General features: G+C 33.1%; 1 protein-coding gene across 1 annotated transcript in view; it reads right to left on the bottom strand.

Moving 5' to 3' along the window:
- Positions 1-2,923: 2,923 nt before the first annotated feature.
- Positions 2,924-20,996, bottom strand: part of SNX2 (sorting nexin 2) — a 55,050-nt gene continuing 36,977 nt past the window's right edge. The window contains exons 8-15 of the mRNA XM_060091890.1: positions 16,273-16,348; positions 15,226-15,339; positions 14,874-14,967; positions 13,347-13,552; positions 6,625-6,768; positions 5,342-5,422; positions 5,146-5,217; positions 2,924-3,409 (exon numbers count right to left, since the gene is read on the bottom strand). Coding sequence (XP_059947873.1) covers positions 3,359-3,409; positions 5,146-5,217; positions 5,342-5,422; positions 6,625-6,768; positions 13,347-13,552; positions 14,874-14,967; positions 15,226-15,339; positions 16,273-16,348 — 838 coding nt within the window. The 3' untranslated portion in view covers positions 2,924-3,358. The remainder of the gene's footprint in view (positions 3,410-5,145; positions 5,218-5,341; positions 5,423-6,624; positions 6,769-13,346; positions 13,553-14,873; positions 14,968-15,225; positions 15,340-16,272; positions 16,349-20,996) is intronic.

Below are 20,996 nucleotides of genomic sequence, written 5' to 3'. Positions count from 1 at the left end.
AAATACACACTGGATATTGAATACTTAGTATGAAAAAGACTGTAAAATATCACAGTAATTTTTAACATATTGGATTACATGTTAAAATATTTTGGAGTTACTGGGTTAAAAATTAGAATTAATTTTACCTGTTTCTTTTACTCTTAAAATCTGGCTATAGAAAAATTTTAAATTATGTATGTGGCTCACGTTATATTTCTATTGGTCTAATCTCTAAGGACCACATCCACAGATCACCATGACATCTCTTCATGGCCTTGATTACAAAGGCAGAGTAAGCAACAATTTTAATACTACTCTTTTAATTCCCCTCTTCTTGCTGTTTCTGTGTCTGGCCAACCATTTACCTTCATTATTACTTGAAACCATATCCTTCACTATGAGGATTAGAAATGAAACTTATTTGATTCCAGATTTTGGATAAGGCAAGTGATGGTGATTCTATTCTTTTTTCCAATACTTTGAAAGAGACTCCATCACAAAGAGAGATAGTGTAACATATACATTTCCTGCTAGTGGATATGGAAATGCAACCAAAGATCTCAAGCTAGTGACTGCATTTCCTTTTTCGCAGCTGTTATCTTCTCTCCTACCAGCAACCTTCCTTCCTTTAAAACAGGATGACTTTTGCTCATCCTATATAGTTCTGACTCTTGTTAATCACGTGACTACCCATGCAGGGAGCATAACAAGAAAGTGAAGTAGACATTTAGCTTTATAACTAGTCACATGCTTTAGGAAAAAAAAAGAGTCTTTATAATTCCCTTAGACATCAAGAAGTATTTTTTAAAGGGATATAATCATCTTCCTTCTTTACTCATCTGATTTCCTTCCTTTAAAGAAACCTGATTTATTAAGGTTTATTTATTTTATATTTAAAAACCACTTATGAAACAATTTGTACAAGGAATTTGTAAAACTTTGCTATACCTGAATAATAAAAAGGCTTAAAGAATAGCAACAATGGTATTTTGACACTAGTATAAATACATGTATAAAACAAGATGGATAGTTGAAAATACCTCACCAAAAAAATAAAATAAAAGCTTATTTTACGTTTTAGAAATCATATTTTTACACACATTTATTTTGCTTTAGCCTTGCTTTATTAATAGAAGGTGGTTTTGATTAGGATTTGATTCTCTAATAGAATAATATTTATACGGAAGTTTGATATTTTAAACAACATATTTTAAAGTAGAAAGGCACTTCAGGACTCAGTTTTATATTCTTGTTTTACAGATGTGTCACACAGCTACTGAGTGATAAAAGACTGAACACAAGTATGTTGACTCTAAGTTCAGCTTGTTCCACTGTACTATGCTGCCTTAGTCCTTCTTTAACTTTTATCCGGTTAAAGGAAAAAAAATTAAAATTTAGACCTTTATAACTAAAAGATTACGTTATCAGCACTATTAATGCTCTTGTTCTATTTATTTAGAATGAAAGTATTTTAGTAAGATGAATAAGAGATGTGAAGGTTGATGGGCGGAGACAGGGGTAGTGTTGAAGAAAGTAAATCCTGTTAAAATGTTCATAGGTATCAGAAGTTCATATAATTTACTTGAAATTTCCAACAGCCTCTTTATCTTTTAGTAAAGGTTGTTAAGGGGAATGAAATCTGGAATGGATTCAGGTCTGTTACTCTCTTCAGCTTGATCAAGTCTGATAATATTTATTATTTTATTTGGAGGTACTGAATGTTATTACACATGTACCACAGCATAATGGACGATTTGAGCTTGAATAACTAAATTATCCCATGTGTAAACGTAACCTATGTACTTAATACTAGGCCGTCATTGTAGTGAAACTGCTCCCAGTAAGCCTATATTTTGCTCAGTATTAACAGGACAACAAGATAGGATCTGATACATATTAATAGGAATTACTCATTTCTTAAATGTATCTAGGTTACCTCCAAGAGAAGCAACAACAAAAGACTATACTATTTCTGCTTCAATTTCTCCTTCTTCTTAAGACAGCAAACATTATTTTGCATCACCCAGAATTTTTTTTTTCCTGTTCAATTCATCAAGTCTTTATTCCCTATTATGTATAAGGCATTCTTCTGGGTTCCAGGATCATAAACATGAAGAACACCTACAGTAGGCCTAAAATTTCAACTAAAAGAAGTGGAAGCAAACATATCCTGAGGATACTGATATATTAATTGTATCCAGTGTGCTGCTAGAAAGGACTCAGTTACACATACAACATCCTACTCTTCTGGAAGGGAGATACAGTTGTTAAGCCTGAGAAGAGGGGCATCTTTAAGAATACTTTAAAAAAATTAAAATAACTCTGATCCCAGTTACAACTAAACTTTCATCAACATTAAGGGTTATATAATTGCCATCTAAACAGGATACAGAAATAGGTGAGATGGCTGCCAAAGACAAATTTCATTTTACTTCAAATTTCCTTTGCACTATCCTTGGTTATTCATCAAATCACAGGGCATTTTAGCATGGCACTATTCTTTGTCAATGATGACCACAGATGATCTACTTTTCGTTTAAAACGAAAAACAAAGAAAAAGCAAGGAATAAATTAAATATATGCGAAGTCTTGGACTTTGAAGATAATAGAAGATGAGCAAAATCCACAGGACCTGTAACAGAAATATCTATTTTTTTCTAATTCTTAAGTTGGGCACTTATAATAGGAATGGATAAAAACAAGCAAAGACAATTATTTACTCCCACTCAAGAGCATTCCCCAAAGTTGAACCAAGAGATAAAAAAACTTAATTAACCTTCATTGAGTCATTTAATAATGAGAGTTCAGTTTTTTGTGAATTAAAAAAATCAGTGATCATAGCATCACCTATATACATCTAAAAGAAAAAGTTTCTTCCTATTACAATGCTTTTAAAAGATCCCTAATATGTTTACATACCCAAATAATCTGTTACTAATACTTCACAAGGAATATCATTTTATTACTGTAATCACAAAATCATCATTTCCGTACAGGAATGTATAAATGAACATTAATCAGTGCACTGATAATTCACTTCATAAAGAGGGCGAACACACTACAGAACATATTGTAAAGAAAAAAATATTGTAAAATTTTCTGGCCTTGCAGTGCACTTTTTAGTGCAAGTATTTAAGACACAATAGTGTTCAATTCAGCAAAGTATTGCAGAACATCATGCCACAGTCCACTTAATTCAAAGAGGGTCAGGACATGCAGCTTGTAATAAAATGTCAGAATATATATTTATAAAAAACCACATGTAATTCATAAAATATATAGTGGTTTATTTAGATGGTTTTAGATGATTTCACTATGGAATTCTGCATAACTGGAACAAGCATCCAAGATCTTCTTAACAGGAATAATCTTCTTGCTAGGCAATGGCTTTGGCCTCAGGTAGAAATGCCTCCCAGTATTTTATCAGCTGTGGATGATAACAAAAAATAAAAGACATTCTCATAATCCTTTTGTCGTTTATATAATATATCCTGTGAAGCATTTTAAAAAAAATCTATACAAATAGCTAACAATGATTAACATTTACTAAAGTCTGGTTCTTAAAGGGATCATCTAAATTCCCTTATATTAAGTCTGTCAATATAATTCATATATAAATTATTTTAAAATATTAATTACTCCTGGGTAATTTTAGTTTTTGATGTAAGAAAAAAATTTTTTTAAATACCGAAAAACTTAAGATTTCTTTAATTTATGAATTGTATATATAGAAACAGTTTGTTAGTATAAGTTAAATAAGATTACCTTAAATAATAGAACTGCAATGAGCTTTTCCAATATAAAGTGATAACATCTCCTAATTCAGAGGATATTCACATTTTATGTTATTGCTAGCCAAAAACAATGAGAAAAGGAGGAAGAAAAGAAAATATCCAAGCAAGAATGGGAAAAGAGACTGGAAGGAATTAGCTGCCAGTCTTTCCTGGATAGTCCAGAGTCCAGAGAACAGAATAGACTGACATATAAACTAACATTAAGTTTAAAACAATTCCTTTAAAAACAAGCTTATATAATCTATATATATATATATATATTTTACAGATAGTTGCTTTATTTATTCATTAAAAATTTTTTTTTAAATTTATTTTATTTTTGGCTGTGCTGGGTCTTTGCTCTGTGCGCGGGCCGTCTCCAGTTGCTGCGAGTGGGGCCACTCTTTGTTGCGGTGCATGGGCCTCTCGTTGCCGTGGTTTCTCTTGTTGCGGAGCACGGGCTCTAGGTGCACAGGCTTCAGCAGCTGTGGCTCGCAGGCCCCAGAGTGCAGGCTCAGCAGCTGTGGTGCACAGGCCCAGGTGCTCCCGCAGCATGTGGGATCTTCCTGGACCAGGGCTCAAACCCATGCCCCTTCCACTGGCAGGCGGATTCTTAACCACTGCTTCACCAGAGAAGCCCCCGATTTCTTTTTCTATTTAAAGAATCTGACTTTATGAACTAAGTTTTTAAAATCAAAAACAAATATAATTTGAAGATATAATGTTATCACCTAATTTAAAAATTTAATCTATTGATATTATATAGTTTAAAAAGAACTGGAGGAAAAAATCCTTCTATTCAAGATATTAAATAATTTGATTACTCAAGTTTATATTAAAACACACAGGAACAAACCTCTGATATTATCTTGTTACAGATTTTTCTTTAATGTAACATTAAAATCCATGGTTTTCTCTATTTAAGGAGACAAATGCCACTAGTGGTATACAATCAACACCAAACCCACACAAACTAAAGGAAAAATCAAAACAATATTTTTTTAAAAACCTTTAAAATTTAGTTTTTAGTTTAAGTTCTATCTGGTATGGAAGAGAAGAACTTACTACAAGAATGTACTCAAACAGCTATGATCAATAGGGAAGTAAAACAGGGAAGACTGAGAAAAAGGGAAAAGTAGTCCAAAGTGTTTCTCATAGTCTAAAACTGGGAAAAGTATATCTCTCCCAGAGGTTACCAGTAGGGGCAAAAAGGACCCGAGAATTTCCAATTACTTTTACTACCATTCTTCCTTTGCTGTCTTTGGTTTTCTCTACTCCATTTATTACTTCTCAAGTAAAGCTCATTTCATTGATTATCATCTTTAAAATAAAAAAGCATATCAAAAACAAATTCTAGAAGAAGTTTTTAAGTTATAAAAAATTACCTTACCTGTTGTTGTGTTTGTACTAATGATTCTAAGTACTTGATAATAACAGTTTTAAAATCTTTCACTCGTTGTTTCTGTTAAAGTACAATACATGGAAAAAAAAAGGTCCATTAGTACAAAACCAAATTTGATTTTACCATGATACTGTGGCAAAATGTGACCAAGTTGTTAAGAAAAGTGTGAAATTATTATACTTGCCTCAAATCTTCCCACTTCTTTTCGAATTGTTTTAGAGATCTGTTCAAAATCTCTTTCTCCTTGTTGCACTTTTGCCTCCCACTGACAAAAACAAACAAAAAGGTACATATTTTTTAATCTTGTCTGGGAAAAATTTATAGAACTAGCTGTCATGACCACTCATTTGATTTGTAATGCAGTGCCTAAAAATCCTGAAAGCTCAATATTGGCAAAGCCCAGTTTGGCATCATTCAAACTTGTATGTAACTTTCCAGTAGTGGAAATGCACATCAGCTTAATTTCCATTAATATTTTACTGTCAGACTTATGATTAGGATATTCTAGTGCTTAATGAACTACAGTCTCCACACCTTAATTTAGATGAAAAGATTTTGAGTATAAAATTCACTATCAAATAATTTAGCAGTGTTAGAGCATAATTTTCTCATTTCTTTATATACCTTTAAATTATTTCAAAATATATCAATAATACTGGCTAATTTCAAGAATACATGTTCATCACAATTTATATGCCCATGGAAATAATTAGAAAAATTATATGACAAACATTTAAAAAACATTTTTGTAATGGTGAAATGTACAGATTAAAAAAAAAATTGTGCAATTATGGTCTACTGAACACCTATCGGTAAACATTAAATTCACTACAGAAACAATGAACGTTGTGATTAGTGACCAATGGAACAGCTAAAATAAAATAAATGAAGACTTAAGCAATGAAATTATATTTTCCCACTATGTAACCAAAACACTGGTACATACTCTTCAAAGAGCAGGTACATTTACTTTAAGTAATATAAAGGTTGTCCTACCTCTTCAATTTCCTTATTGAAGCATGGCAAAAAAAGTATAAATTATAATAAACTTATACAAATTTACTAAAATACCATATATAATACATATATATGGGGGACAATGTCACCTGGACAGCTACATGTGGGACAAGTCTATCTCTAAAACCAATTTTAGACACAAAATAAGTAATAATCTGAAATCAAATTAACCATCTCAAAAGAAATGTGTGATCATTAATTCAAGGTTAATTTAAATCTTTTCCTTGTATGCTTCTTTATCCATTCCATAATTATGTGAAAGTAACAAAGGGATCTGGAGATTTTAATGATGATCAAAATGTTAAAGTAATTATAAAACAGTTCATAAGTTATGAAAAAATAGCTAAGTGTTGAATGGTTCAGAAAAAAATTTATGAAAAATTATGCATATATGAATGAGTCATGGAAAATTTGGGTAAAGAGATAAATAAAGCATTTTGTATTAATCACCTCTCTTATTTCATTTTTAGCTTGCTGTATTTTATCTGGTTTGTTAGCAACCATCATTTTTGCTTCAGTTTCACGTTTTTTGAGCAAAGTAATTTGAGCATCTTCCCATTTCTGCCAGCACTTCATTCGATGGTCAAATACACCCTGTAAGTGAATGACATAATATTACTACTGGGAATTAACACTGAAATACTTTCAAAATACTAGAAGTGCTATAGTACTAAAAACAATAAAACCAAGCACTTATATACTACTCTAATATAATGAGATATTGAAAATAAACATGCCAATATCAAAGAAAATACAGGTCCATGTTCATTTGCTTAAAAACAAAAACCCGGTAATTGGATGAAATATAAGAGCTTAGAATAAAAAAACAAAAAACAAGGCTTCCCTGGTGGCGCAGTGGTTGAGAGTCCGCCTGGCGATGCAGGGGACACGGGTTTGTGCCCCGGTCCGGGAAGATTCCACATGCCGCGGAGCGGCTGGGCCCGTGAGCCATGGCCGCTGAGCCTGCGCATCTGGAGCCTGTGCTCCGCAATGGGAGAGACCACAACAGTGAGAGGCCCGCGTACCGCAAAAAAAACAAAAACAAAAACAAACAAAACTACATATAAAATCCATTTCACTAGCCTTTAGGATTTTTTTCTTATTTTTAGTTCCCAGACAAGGGGGATCAAACCCATGCCCCCTGCACTGGGAGTGCAGAGTCTTAACCAATGGACAACCAGGGAAGTCCCACCTTTAGGGTTTAAAATGTGACTTATAATAAGATTTCTAACAGAGTTTTATGCTTTGAAGAAAGATTTAATAGGAAAATGCTGGTGTCATATTTACAATTGAAAGTTTTCCTACTAAAATATCAAAAGCAGATTTAAGTGTTGGAAATATGCCAAAAAATTAAAAATAGGAAATGTTAAAAGCCATAAGATAACAAAGTAAAGTAAAAATGTGGTGGAAGAGATTACCAATAGCGAATAAAAGAAAAGGCAAAACAATGTAAAGATATAACAAAATGCGGGGGGTGGGGGGAGAGAGAGTCCTCTACAAGATAAAAAGCGCAAATGGATATATGTATCTAGTATGCAGAATTAAACGAAAACATAGACAAAAAGACCGTAACAGAACAATTCAACCAACTCCATGACTTCTTTCAAGGAGTTTGGTAGAGCAAGAGCAAGAGCAAGTGAATGGAGGAAAGAAATGAAATATGAATGTAAGACAGTAATTAGAAATTTCATTTAAAAAAAACTGATGGACAGACTGGAATACAATAATCCCTTTTCTAGCTTGATGTTGGGGATATATTCATTTTTTTTTAGTATTTATTAATTGAACAAATGAAGCAAGCATTAATAACACGGGTGAAACAGAGTTATTTTCATTTATTCCAAATAGAGAGCTTTTGGATCAAGAAACAGTAAATTAATACACACTGTTATAGGAACCTGATGAAGAAGAAAGCACATAGATAGTGTATTTTCAAGATGTAGGCTTTGGAACAAATCAAATTTGGATTCAAATACTAGTTTTGTCACTGTATGATCTTGGGGAAATTCATTTAATTTCTATAACCCACAGTTCTTCCAAATATAAAAGAGTGAAATGAGATCTAGATTTGTGGACTAGGAATAAAATGAAAAGTATATAGCATGCATGGTGACTTAACCTAGGGGATGTTTAATAATTAGTAAGTACTATTATGGATTACTCTAGATAACATACACATATAAATGTAGTTGATTAACTCTTAGATTTCTACCAGAAGTGTAAATAATAACTTAAGTAACAGGAAAAAACCATAGTTGGACTGTATTTACAGCATACAGCATATTTTGAAAATGTGGGCAAGAATATTAAAAACTCCACATCCAGAGTTCTTAAAGACCGTACACATTTTAATTAGCCAGGACAAGAGACATCCTAGGCAAACTGGTAAGTTAAACGCACTCTATAGGCATTTAAATACATTTTACTAGATTTGTCATCTCATATAATTTCTCTTCTCTCAGTAGTCTTACTGTTCTCTTTGCTTTTTTTATGTTTAAAAGACTACATTCTCCTTAAAACATTTCTCATTATGAATTGATTTTGCTTCAGCTAAATTAATTTGGGCCAAAATCACAAAAGTAATACATCTAGCACAAATACATTCAAAAAGTCACTATCATTTAAAACGAACAATCCCTGTGCCTCACCGCTACACATACACAAATTTTAAAAGTAATTTAAGACTTTAGGCCTAGTTTTCCTTTAAAGGAACACGGCCGTATCAGTTCTTCATTTATAAATTCCTCTGTTCAATAACAATTTGATTATTTAAAATATGTACCAATATAGTGCAACGGCGAACCAAAATGCCCTTTAATTTCAATATTTGCTTAAGTTCTTAGTATATATCAACTGGCCTTTTCAGTGATACACCAACTTAAACTAATTTGTTCTCTGCCCGGTTTATTATCTCATAATATTCCAGAAATCACATGTTCACTGTGGTACAGATATAGGAGCTATGGTAAAGGCAAAGCTACTAAAGTCAGGTTATTTTAGATAAAAAAATTAATCTTAACTCCATAAGAATTAACTTTTTCTTCATTTGGTTTCCTACCCTTGTAACACCAGAATATAAAAGAAAAAAAGAATCAGAACCATACCTGATCTTCTAAAATGCTATCTTTTTTTCTTTCCCATTGGGGTATAGCTGTTTTACAATGTTGTGCTAGTTTCTACTGCATAGCGAAGTGGAGTTCCCTGAGCTATACAGTAGGTTCTCATTATTTATCTATTTTATACATATTAGTGTATATATGTCAATCTCAAAATATCAAATCATAACTTAATGTATGCCTCTGCATGTCAAGATACTAATCCACTCTGGTACAACCAGTTTCTTCTACAAGAGGGATACATTTACACTGATGATTCACTTTAGACATCCCCCAGCCCCCGCTAATTTATGGTACGTAATTGTATGCAAGCTCATCTAGGTTAGACAAGGTTGCAGTTGTGGAGCAGTTTTCCTGGCCAACCAGGAAATTTGACGCTGCAATTTTAATTAATACCATATTCTAATTCAGTGAATCTGAAAGTATGCTGCCTAGATTCCTGGAGTCCTGAAAGGATGCTGATTACTTACAGCCAAACGATGAAGATGTTAAACTCCTTGGGGAATCCATCTACTGGTTTAAAAAAAAATTATTTTATATATTTTATAAATCTGCATTCCCTATAAGAATTCCTTATGAAGATTCTAGTGCTAAAAACATTCAAAGCTATTACCCTCAATCCCTGACCCTACTCTAGTGGCTCACAGAAGGCCAATACATGAAAATGCATCTAACGAGTTTACCACTTAATACACGTGAGCTAACTAACTGTATTACCCAAAATATAGAGTCCCAGATGTCAGAGCCTGTACAAAAGAGGGAAACAGGAGTTCCCTGGCTACAGGGCCAGGCTTGGGCAGTATTCTGAGTGGATGAACTTCATCACCTTCTTTAAGGCCCCAATTTCTCATGTTCTCATTACCCCTACTTTGGCCCTAAATTCTAATTTTCAAAGTACTCCTAGTTTCAAACTTACCATCATTTTAAAAAATACTCTCAATACGGATAAAAGAAAGAGCTAAGTATTGAATAGTATTAAACAGGTATTAGAAATCAGTAAGACAAAAAATAAAACTGGGCATAAACATAAACAATTCATAGAAAAAAGAAATGCAAATGGCTTATCATTTGTAAAGATGCTTAAATTCACAATAACTAAAGAAATTAAAATTTACACACACACACAAAAAAAACCATCATTGGGTGGGAGAAGAAGCAACACATATATTGGTGTGGGAGTATAAAGAGGTATAACCTCTTCAGACAGTAATATGGCAATGTTTATTGAAATTTAAACTTCATATACCCTTTGGCCAAGTAATTCTACTTCTAGGAATTTTATGCCCAAAGAATTATTATCAAAATACTTAATATTTAATATTGGACTCATCAAATAATTCAAGGTCCATCTATATACTAAATGATGGAATATGATACAGCCATTTAAAAGAATGCAACACATATTTACGTAAGTTGATAAAGAGACCTTTTTAAAATAGAGTGGGTAAAAAAAGCAGGCAAGGAATCGTGTATATAGTATGTGCCTTTTTGAAGAAGGAAGGAAGAGATGAAGGGAGGGAGAAGGGGGCTGAGAAAAAGAAACACAGAAAGAAAGAAGGAAAGAAAAACAAAGAGAAAATTAGCTTCATAAATGTGCACAGCTAATTCTGTAAAGACATCTAACAGAATTTCACCAAGGGAAGAAAAACTAGAGGTTTTAGTAAAAAGAAATTTTACCTTTTAGGGCTGTTAGAATTATTCTGTGCATGTATTACTCTTTCAAATACAAATGAATTAGTTTAAAATAAAAAACAAACAAAAAATAAAGACCATAAAAAATGCCTTGTCATCTTACTCCATAATTTCTCAACTCCTTTATGAAGTTGACCTGGGCTAGGTTTCAGTAGAAAATCAATCTGAAAGAGCTTAATTCATCTTAAGGTATAACTTGACCATAGCTCTTTAACTCTTCTTTTAGTCAATGAATCACTAATTCAGTATCTCCCAAAGTGTGTTGCATATATGTAAAAATATATTAAGTGGAAAAGAATTCTTATTCATATGAATTTGGAAGCCTCTGGGTTAAATAAAGTTAAATGTCTTTTTTTTACTGCTAGACAGTCCTAAGCTTTTTAAATGCACTCTGAATCTGCAAGACAGGGATACTGCATACATTATCTCCAAAACTCAGCTGACTGTGGCACATCTTTCGGTGTCAGTGTTATGTAGAAAACATTCTGGGAAACATTAATGTAACTGTAATTTCATGGAATGTAAAAAAACAGTAAGAAGGTAGAGGCAGTATGAGAAAAGCTGTTTTTGAGGGATGAGCATCCAACACACAGGGAGGCCAACCCTGTCAGGGAGTCTTGTCCCAGGTTATCTCTTCTCAGCAGGTACTACTTCTCACAGACACTGCCTAGTGTCCCTTTTTGAACCCACAGGTTTTTTGCAGGTGTTATACTTTTTAATAATGGCTCTCATGCTAGTGCGAGCTCTGGAATGAGGTGAGAGCAGGTGAGAAACAGGAACCATTATCTGTAAACTGAATTTCTGTATATCACAAGTTGTCTATATAAAATGAACTGATAACTATCTATATTAATATATTTAAATAGGTGAAAAGAAAAATTAACTGCCAGGAATATAAAGAGTAACATCTAACAACATAAATGTCCAACAACAGAGGAATAGATAAAGAAGATGTGGAATATTACTCAGCCATAAAATAATGCCATTTGCAGCAACATGGATGGACCTAGAGATGGCCATTCTGAGTGAAGTAAGTCAGACACAGAAAGACAAATATCATATGATATCGTTTATATGTGGAATCTAAAAAAAAGGGTACAAATGAACTTATTTACAAAACAGCAGTAGAGTCAATGGATGTAGCAAACAAACTTACAGTTACCAGGGGATAAGGGAGTGGAGGGATAATCTGGGAGATTGGGAGTGACATATACACACTACTATATATAAAATAGATAAGTAGTAAGAACCTGCTGTATAGTACAGGGAACTCTACTCAATACTCTGTATTGGCCTATATGGGAAACGAATCTAAAAAAGAAAAGAGTGGATATAAGTACATGTATAATGGATTCATTTTGCTGTTCACCTGAAACTAACACAACATTGTAAATCAGCTACACTCCAATAAAAACTGAAAGAGTAACACCTAAGAATAAACACAAACAAAATTGGTAACGTAGACAAACTAAACCTAAGAAAGCACCACTCTGAAATGCTAAGAACCCTCTAGTAATAACTGTCATCATTAACCTGAGAACAGAATCGTCTATAATATGCAATGCATCAATGTTCTGATTATAAATACTAATTTAACTTTCTAGATGTTTGAATCCAAGGTAAACTTCCAGTTCCCCCCTACTCCATGAGAACTAATGTTCCTAACAGTAATTCAAAGACACCATAAGATCTTAAAAAGTATATTCCAAAACATGTAACATAAAATAACAGTCAGTTCAGTTTCATTATCTGAATATTGGAGTTATCTATAAAATACTAATTTTCATTAGTTAATGGGATTACTTTCTTAACCATTCAGAAACTTAAGACTGTTCATCCTTAAATATTACTAGATAACACAATTTTTTATCTAATCTAGTCCTATCTTGTCTATAATTAGATGGTGACATATACACAGAATGTTTGCTTATAGTCCAAATTCATGCCAAAGCCACCATTAAACATATTCGTGCAATAATCAGTTCTGGTTTTTTCCTGCTTCTTATTATAACTTTACTTATGACAACAGAATCCAGTGGGTAGTTTCAGCTTATGCTAGAAGGAGTAAACAAATGCTATCAGTTAGCTGCAAACTTCTATATATAAATATATAAGTAAGTGTGTAATGGTTTTATTTTATTTGGCATCCTTAGATCTCTTAAAAACATCAATTCTGTCTATTGTACTGTCTAAGTCAGAGGGGAAGAGAATATTAAGCTATGAATAATCATCTTGAAGCCATTTTATACTTACTAGTATGTAACTTACACACTTAAATGCATGCCTAATAGGATACCATATTCTTCTTATAGGCAGAACACTGAAGTATGAAGAATTCAAGGAAGATTACAAAATAAGGCTTACTTTCACTGCAGCAATAAGACGAATGTAGTCACTAAGTAGTTCTGAAAACATATAAAAGTCAGCAAAAGCTTGTTCTTGATGTAACTGGTCTATCTTCTCCTCAACCTCTGCAAGCTGAGACAAAGCTCTAGACAGTGCAGTATGATCTTCAGAATTACCTAACATGGCAGCACTTTTAGCAAAGGCAGCTGTGTTGGCTGAAAGTTCTGAAATAAAAAAGTATGCACTTTTAGTGTTCACTAGTGAAATTTTTCAATATTGCATTGATTTTTTACTGTCGTTCTAAATTTTATCTATTCACAAACTGCTCAAATATTTCAAAATAATTAACATGCAACAATCAGTCATTAAAATGCCTTGGGCATATAAATGTTAACTGCTCAGAGCACTACTGAAAATTTAAAAGAACCCCTGCCTATATTCCCAGGGGATGAACTATGTTTAATAATATAATAATCTCCCTTCCCTTTCTCCCCTAAAGTGCTCACTGTTTCTCTGTCTAGTCCTAAAAAAGACAAAAAATATATTTTTCATATGGAAAGCACTGGGAACACTCACAATTGATTTATACTACATTATTTGGCCTTTAAACATTTATTATTGAAAATAATGTCTACAATTTTTGATAAGAATATCATTTAGCTCACAGGAGGAAAGCAAAGTAAAATTGTACATGCAATTCACATAAATCTTATTCTTTTCTTCTTTGTGTGCAACAATGCGTAGTGAAATATTAAGAATTTCTGTAAAGATTTTTCAATGTATTTCAGATACATCAAATAAAGAAAAACAGATGTCAAGGACTAACAATTATATTGTTTGGATTGCTCTGTTGCTCTGCATTACGTAAAGTTCTCTTAAAGAACCATAAAATGTTCCCTAAGAGAAAGAATACAAATAGCAAAACCTGTTATAAGTTACTTTCAATAATAAGTGTACCAGTAGATTTTCTGTAATTATTTTTTTGCAATGTATTGCTGGGAATGGCACATACTAAATTATTTATTAGGTGTTTTAGAGAGATGATTGTAAAAGCCATGTATTCTTCAAAAATAAAACCAAAAACCTCACCACGGAATAAAAAAATTACAACTAAAATTTTCTATGAATTTTTAACACCCCCTCCAGGTTTTTAAATATGGTGTTTGAAAAATGAAGAAAATACTCCAGAGTTCTCTATGAAATATAGGTACAAAACTAACATTTTAAAGAAAAATTTCATCATTCATTTTTGAATTTCATTCCTTAATTATACAAGTTACCAATAAGACATCTTCATTCATTCATTAAATATGTTTAACAAAGAGTTAATCAATCAGTTTTAATCCAAAATTCAAAATATACTTTTACAAGTTCAAGATTTTTCTCCTTCTAAACTAGAAGTTACATAAAATGGAACAGAAAACATTAAATAACAAAGTTGAAACAGAAAACATCCTCTTTAAAATGTTCATTTTTAATAAAATTTAAATAGAATATCTAAATTAACTTACAGCGTTAAACATATAAATAACAAGACAAACAAACCTTTTCTATGACAGACCAAGGCTTCAACACTGGCATGAAGTTTCCTAAGTTGCTGATCCAGATTTTCAAATTGCTGCTGCTTTTCTTCGAACCACTAAGAAAAAAATGAAAAATGGAGCTAATTTAGCCAGAACAAACCACTGTAAATTAGGTTACCAATAAATAGCAAGCTACATACCATTTGTTTTAAAGCAACAAATTAACCATGTATAACCATGGTGGTCAACTGATGTGCTGAGAACTAAACTCAATAAGCAAATTAATATCCTATTTTCTACTTGTACAGCTTTAAAATGCAATTGTTGGGCTCATTAATTCATCTCATTATTCAAGTCAAAAAATCAGCTCTTACAGCATCCGATTCATTCATCTTGATTGTCATTTTGTTGACAGCGTCGGCAGCCTTGTTCACCATCCTCAATATTCCTGCTCCACTCAGAGCCTGTGTATTAACTGCTCTAGGCAGCTGGAATTGAATGACAAATAAGGGCAAACAAACCGGTTAAAAGCCTGGAGGTTTAACTGGCCACAGAAGGGACTGCCCCCACACACAGCCCCGAAAAAGAAAAAAGAAAAAAGAAAAAAAGGCGGTTGTATTTTCTTCACTCTCATACATTTCAACAGTGAGATCTAATTTCTCAAATACACTACTTCTCAAAGGAAAACTTTAAAAATAGACTTTCCACTTGTTTTTCTTCTGCACGTTTACATTTAGATGGAACAACACTCTGTTTGTCAAAATATATTAAGAAATTGCCAAGCACTTTAACACTGGCCACCTGTTTGCTAGCCGAAATAAACTGTTTATAAGGAAAAAAGAAAGTCTTGAGAAAAATCTCCTTATGCTTAGTTAGGACTGTGTGATTTTGAATTTTTTAACAATTCTGGGGTTCAAGTAAATTTAAAAACAAATCTCAAATGGTAACAATTAGAGGATAAAATGTGCCAAATATAAAGAGCAGCATGGTTATAATTAAAGCTCTTTCCCATCATAAATTTGCACTTCAAAACCGTAATAAGACTATTAGAATGTAGACACACAAACACACATTATTCAACTATCTCTAAAATGAGGTCTGAATAAACTTATTTCAACACAATGCCTAAGCAACAACTTAGGGCATTCAGAATTAGACTATTTATAAGCCATTCTTTTAAATCTGGTTTTAATTTTTCAAGAAAGGGAATGATCATCCTACAATTATCAATGCAAAGAAGATATTTTGCTAGTAATTTAAAGTAATTAAAGCTAATTAAAGCACTAAGCAAAAAAAAAATCTTTGCTTTATTCCATCTATTAATGCAACTGTTTACTGAACACCTATTCTTATACAAATTATTACACTGATAATCATAAATGAGAACATTTACATATAAAAATTTAAAGTAGAAATAATACCTCTGAACTTTCCAAAAACTGCCTTAAATCAGGATCCTGTAGTAAAGTCGGATGCTTTACTGTTCTTTGAAGATACCTAGATTTAAGAATAAAATGCTCCTTTATTTATCAGTACCATCTTATTTTAAATCTTATTTCAACAAAATAAAAATTAAAAAATAAAAAAAAGATGTCCTGTTTGCCTCCTATCATATCAGTTTGACTTCGCTCTAATTATGTAGAATCTTATAGTAATTTAATGATTAAAAAGCTTTTTGTTCATCTTTTGAAAATTCATAATTATGTAAAAAGAGACATGGTGGGGGTGGGGGTAGGAATGGGGAGAGGTTAAATAACTTACCAAACTTCTCACTGCGAAGTATTAGAGTTATAAAAGGGTATAAAGGTAAGTTTATCAAATAATGCTATCTTTCAGTGGGTATGTTTCCAGTTATTACTATATATATTCTAGTATATATACTATATATATAGTAAATAGTATATATACTATATATTACTATATAGTCCAGTCAAACTTTTTTTTTTTTAATTGTCATCATTACCAAAATGGAGAACAGCCTACCAATTTCTTTTTCCTTGGCAGCAGATTTTAATTATCAAGTAAGTTTTGGTCCTTATTTGACAAGGACTAAATTTTCTTCAATATTTTTATTTTTAAGGTTCTGCTATTTTTGATAAATGTCTTCCTTATATGATACCACATAAAATAAAAAGGAAAGAGAAACATCATTATTAAATCACTATTAGCCTAACTTTAGTAATTTTCCGTTACTAGAAAAGGTACAGCCCTGACATTCATAATAAATTACCAATCTTTCATTAAAAAAAAAGGTTCAGTCCGCCTGCCGATGCAGGGGATAAGGGTTCGTGCCCCGGTCCGGGAGGATCCCATATGCCGCGGAGCGGCTGGGCCCGTGAGCCATGGCCGCTGAGCCTGCGCATCCGGAGCCTGTGCTCCACAACGGGAGAGGCCACAACAGTGAGAGGCCCGCGTACCGCAAAAAAAAAAAAAAAAAAAAAAAGGTTCACTATTTGATGATCATTGATTACTTATCTAATCCCATTTTTAAAAAATTGCTCTTTCCCCAGATTAATAACATGCAGTAATATTTCAGTTATAATATTTTGCCTAACAGTTAATATACCTTTATTTCTGCAGCATAAATGTAGTCAGTGATGACTTCTATCTCTTTACAAGATTATAAAGTATGCCTAAATAGTTTCTAAAAAAAGTGATAATCTTTTCTAAAGTCAAACACTATATATAATGGTTAAAATGACTAATCGCTGCTTAAATGTTAACTTCTGTTTTTGTATATTTAAATAAAATACACACCATATTAAACTTCACTTTAAGTCAATAGCCCACACAAGAAGTCATTATAACAGAAACAGAGCATTTAATAGATATGTACAATGCAATCTACACTGTGGTTTTAAAAAGTATTTGCAGCTTACTTTATAAAGGTAAAAAAGAGATGCAGTAGGAACACTAATCCTGTAAGTTTAAGAAATGTTGGTATTTTCCCACTGGAATTTTACAATTTTAACACTGAAGTTCTCCAGTACTACTCTAGGTGAGTTATTTAGTTACTTAGACTGTGTACTGCTTAAAGCAGTTTGCGTAAGTTGTTCATCTGAGTGCACACAACAGCTGATAATAGCAAGCACTCAGATGTTCATAAAATGAACAAGCAGGAAGACAAAACATCTAGTACCCAAACCTTTAAGAAATATTCTAATATTTCAACCTAAATGGAAATACCTAATACTATTTATATTCTAAAATAGCTTTTTAAAGTGAGTTCTGCAGAATACTAGTCTCATACAATATTCCATGAAAAAGACTGGTTCTACAATCAAGAAAGTTTGAAATGTATTACATACATATTCCTTTCTTTAAGACTTATAATGAACAGCAGCATATTAAATGCTGTGAGAAGTACTGCAGGAAAAAAACCTGGTTTAACTTTGTTGCACCCTACATTTATAAACCTCAACTGACAACAGATTTCCTTTTTTCACCCTACCACATACTAGCAATCTGAGGAATCCATTTTGGAAAATGATATTCTAGAAAAAGAGATGGTAAAACTTTTCTTCTTAAGGGTTACATGAAAATAAAGAGCAATGAACCATTAAAAAAAGGTATTAAACTTACATAATGTTAAAATTAAGAAACATGAAATGGATTTTAAATTGATGACTATTTGTAAATAGTCATCAATTCAGAATTAAGGTCAGAGAGGGTTGTAGATATATAAAGGAAGGATACAGAACAAAAAGGAAAAGAATGTAAGAAAAATACATGAAAAGAGGTATGGAGAGAAGCAGAAACACTGAAGGAAGACAGAAGTGGAAGATGCAATGGAACTGATGAAAGATAAGTATCAGATTCAACAAGAGGTGGTCAGTAGTTGTTCCTGAGATTTGTGCTAAGGAAAAGTTATTGGTACATTTAGAATCACTTAGGGCTTTCAAATTCCTACTTACCAAAACAAAATAAAGCAGGTTATACAAAATGCTTGAGAGGAACAGAGTTAAAGATATTTCTCTCGCTTAAGACTCAGACATGTGTGCTAAGAATGAGAGAATAGACAGGTAGAAAGAGCCTGGGTCTTTGATGACATTCATTTGTTCATTCAACATTTATTGAGCATTTACTACACATCAGTTACTGTTCTGAGTACTCAGAATGTACCAGTGAACAAAAGAGAACAAGATTCCTTCTCTAGTGGAGGTTTAATTTAATTAATTTATTTTTTAAGTGATTTATTTACTACTTATTTATTTATTTAATTTATTTTTGGCTGCTTCGGGTCTTAGTTGCAGCACGCAGGTTCTTCGTTGAGGCATGCAGGATCCTTTGTTGCGGCGCATGGGCTTCTCTCTAGTTGTGGCGCGCAGGCTGCAGGGCACGTGGGCTCGGTAGTTGGGGCTTGTGGGTTCCAGAGCGCGTGGGCTCTCTCTAGTTGAGGCACATGAGCTCAGTAGTTGTGGCACGTGGGCTTAGTTGCCCTGTGGCGTGTGGGACCTCAGTTCCCTGACCAGGGACTGAACCCACGTCCCCTGCATTATAAGGTGGATTCTTTACCACTGGACCACCAGGGAAGTCCCTGGAGCTTTAATTTTAGTTAACAGAAGACGGACAATAAATCATAAACATAAAAATTATGTAGTATGTGATAAGGTGGCAAATGCTGTGGAAAAATGAAAGGACAAGTGGAGAAAGGACAAGTAAATGGGATCAAGGGTGTAAGGTGTGGTTGATGGCGATGTAAACAGAATAGGTCAGAATGAAACCAATAATCAAAATAATCACCTTCACTGGCAAGGTGACATCTGAATGTCTGAATTTGAAAGAGGTAAGGGAATTAGGTACGCAGATACCTGGGAACAAAAGCTTTCTAGGCAGTGGGGACAGGGTAGGGGGTAGAACCCTAAGGTGGGAAGATGCCTGGGATCTTTGAGGAGCAGCAAAAAGGTGAGTGTGGCCTAGAGCAAAGTGATCAAGGAGGACAGAAGACCAAGTAGGTAACTGATAGGAGATCAAGTAGGTAACAGAGTGAGCAGTGCAAGTCATGTAAGAATTTATAGGTCATTATAAGGACTCTGGCTTTTATTGACTGGAACTGGGTGGGTGGACGAATAGGAGTGGGAAGATGATCTGATTCATGTTTTAAAAGGATGACCCTGGCTGCTATATTAGAAAAAAGAGTAGAGGTACAAGGATGGAAACAAGGAGACCAATGAGGAGTCTACCGCAGTTAATTCAGACACTTGGACTAGTAGTGGACGGGTGAAAAAATGGTTGTCCAGATATCAGAAGGAAGCAATAGGATTTCCTGATGGATTTGATAATACTAAACATCTGCCTACCTCCACACTTCCTGATATGAACGAACGGATTAATCAACCGACACTAACTGTTTAGGCTTTGCCAGTTGGGTTTTCAGGTGCTTGTTATGATACACTTACCTTTTAGAGAAAAGGAACAATGAATTTAAGTTAAATAACTTGTCCAAGGCCTCACAGATACTGTGTAGTGTGTAATGGAGTGCAGGCTTCAACAGAGAAAGGATTCTAAAACCCTACACACTGTATAATGCTACTTTACATTTTTTAGTTTATATTTACAGAAGAGTATCCTTACTATAAAATAAATTCAATATGCTTGTAGGTAAGATATGAAGCACTCTTAAGAGAATCAAGTGAGTGATCTTCGGGATACTTAGAAGTAATTTCTGCTTACTTTACTGAGTGCGGCACAGGGAAATTACTTAGGTTCTTAACCACTCCCTTTCTCTTCCCATATTTCAATACCAGATGTTTATCCTTTTGTTCAAGATAGTTATCTGGATTCTCTAAGTTGTACAAACAAATAAATATGTAAATGAATACCAGAGTGTGAACAAAGAACTACTTCCTTAACCCGCCAGATACAACTAGGTTATATATCCACAAATATGCCTATTCTAATGTTTAAATTTTAAGAAATGCCACAGAAAAATCACTTGAGAAAAATCATTCCAGTTCCTTTGCTTCTGTATCTTTACACTTATATTTTCTTTAGTTATCTTTTCTAATGCAAAATGAACTCACAGTACACTGTTTCCTTCCCCCCGCCCCACTACTGCAAATTCCACTAAGGTAGTATTTAACAAGTAACATTTATCAGTAAGAAACTATCTTCACATATGCACTAGGACAAGCTTCAATATTTC

The sequence above is a fragment of the Mesoplodon densirostris genome, chromosome 3, assembly GCF_025265405.1.
Source record: "Mesoplodon densirostris isolate mMesDen1 chromosome 3, mMesDen1 primary haplotype, whole genome shotgun sequence".
NCBI lineage: Eukaryota > Metazoa > Chordata > Mammalia > Artiodactyla > Ziphiidae > Mesoplodon > Mesoplodon densirostris.
Note: the sequence above shows the minus strand (reverse complement) of the source record. Positions and strands in the feature narration are given on the sequence as shown.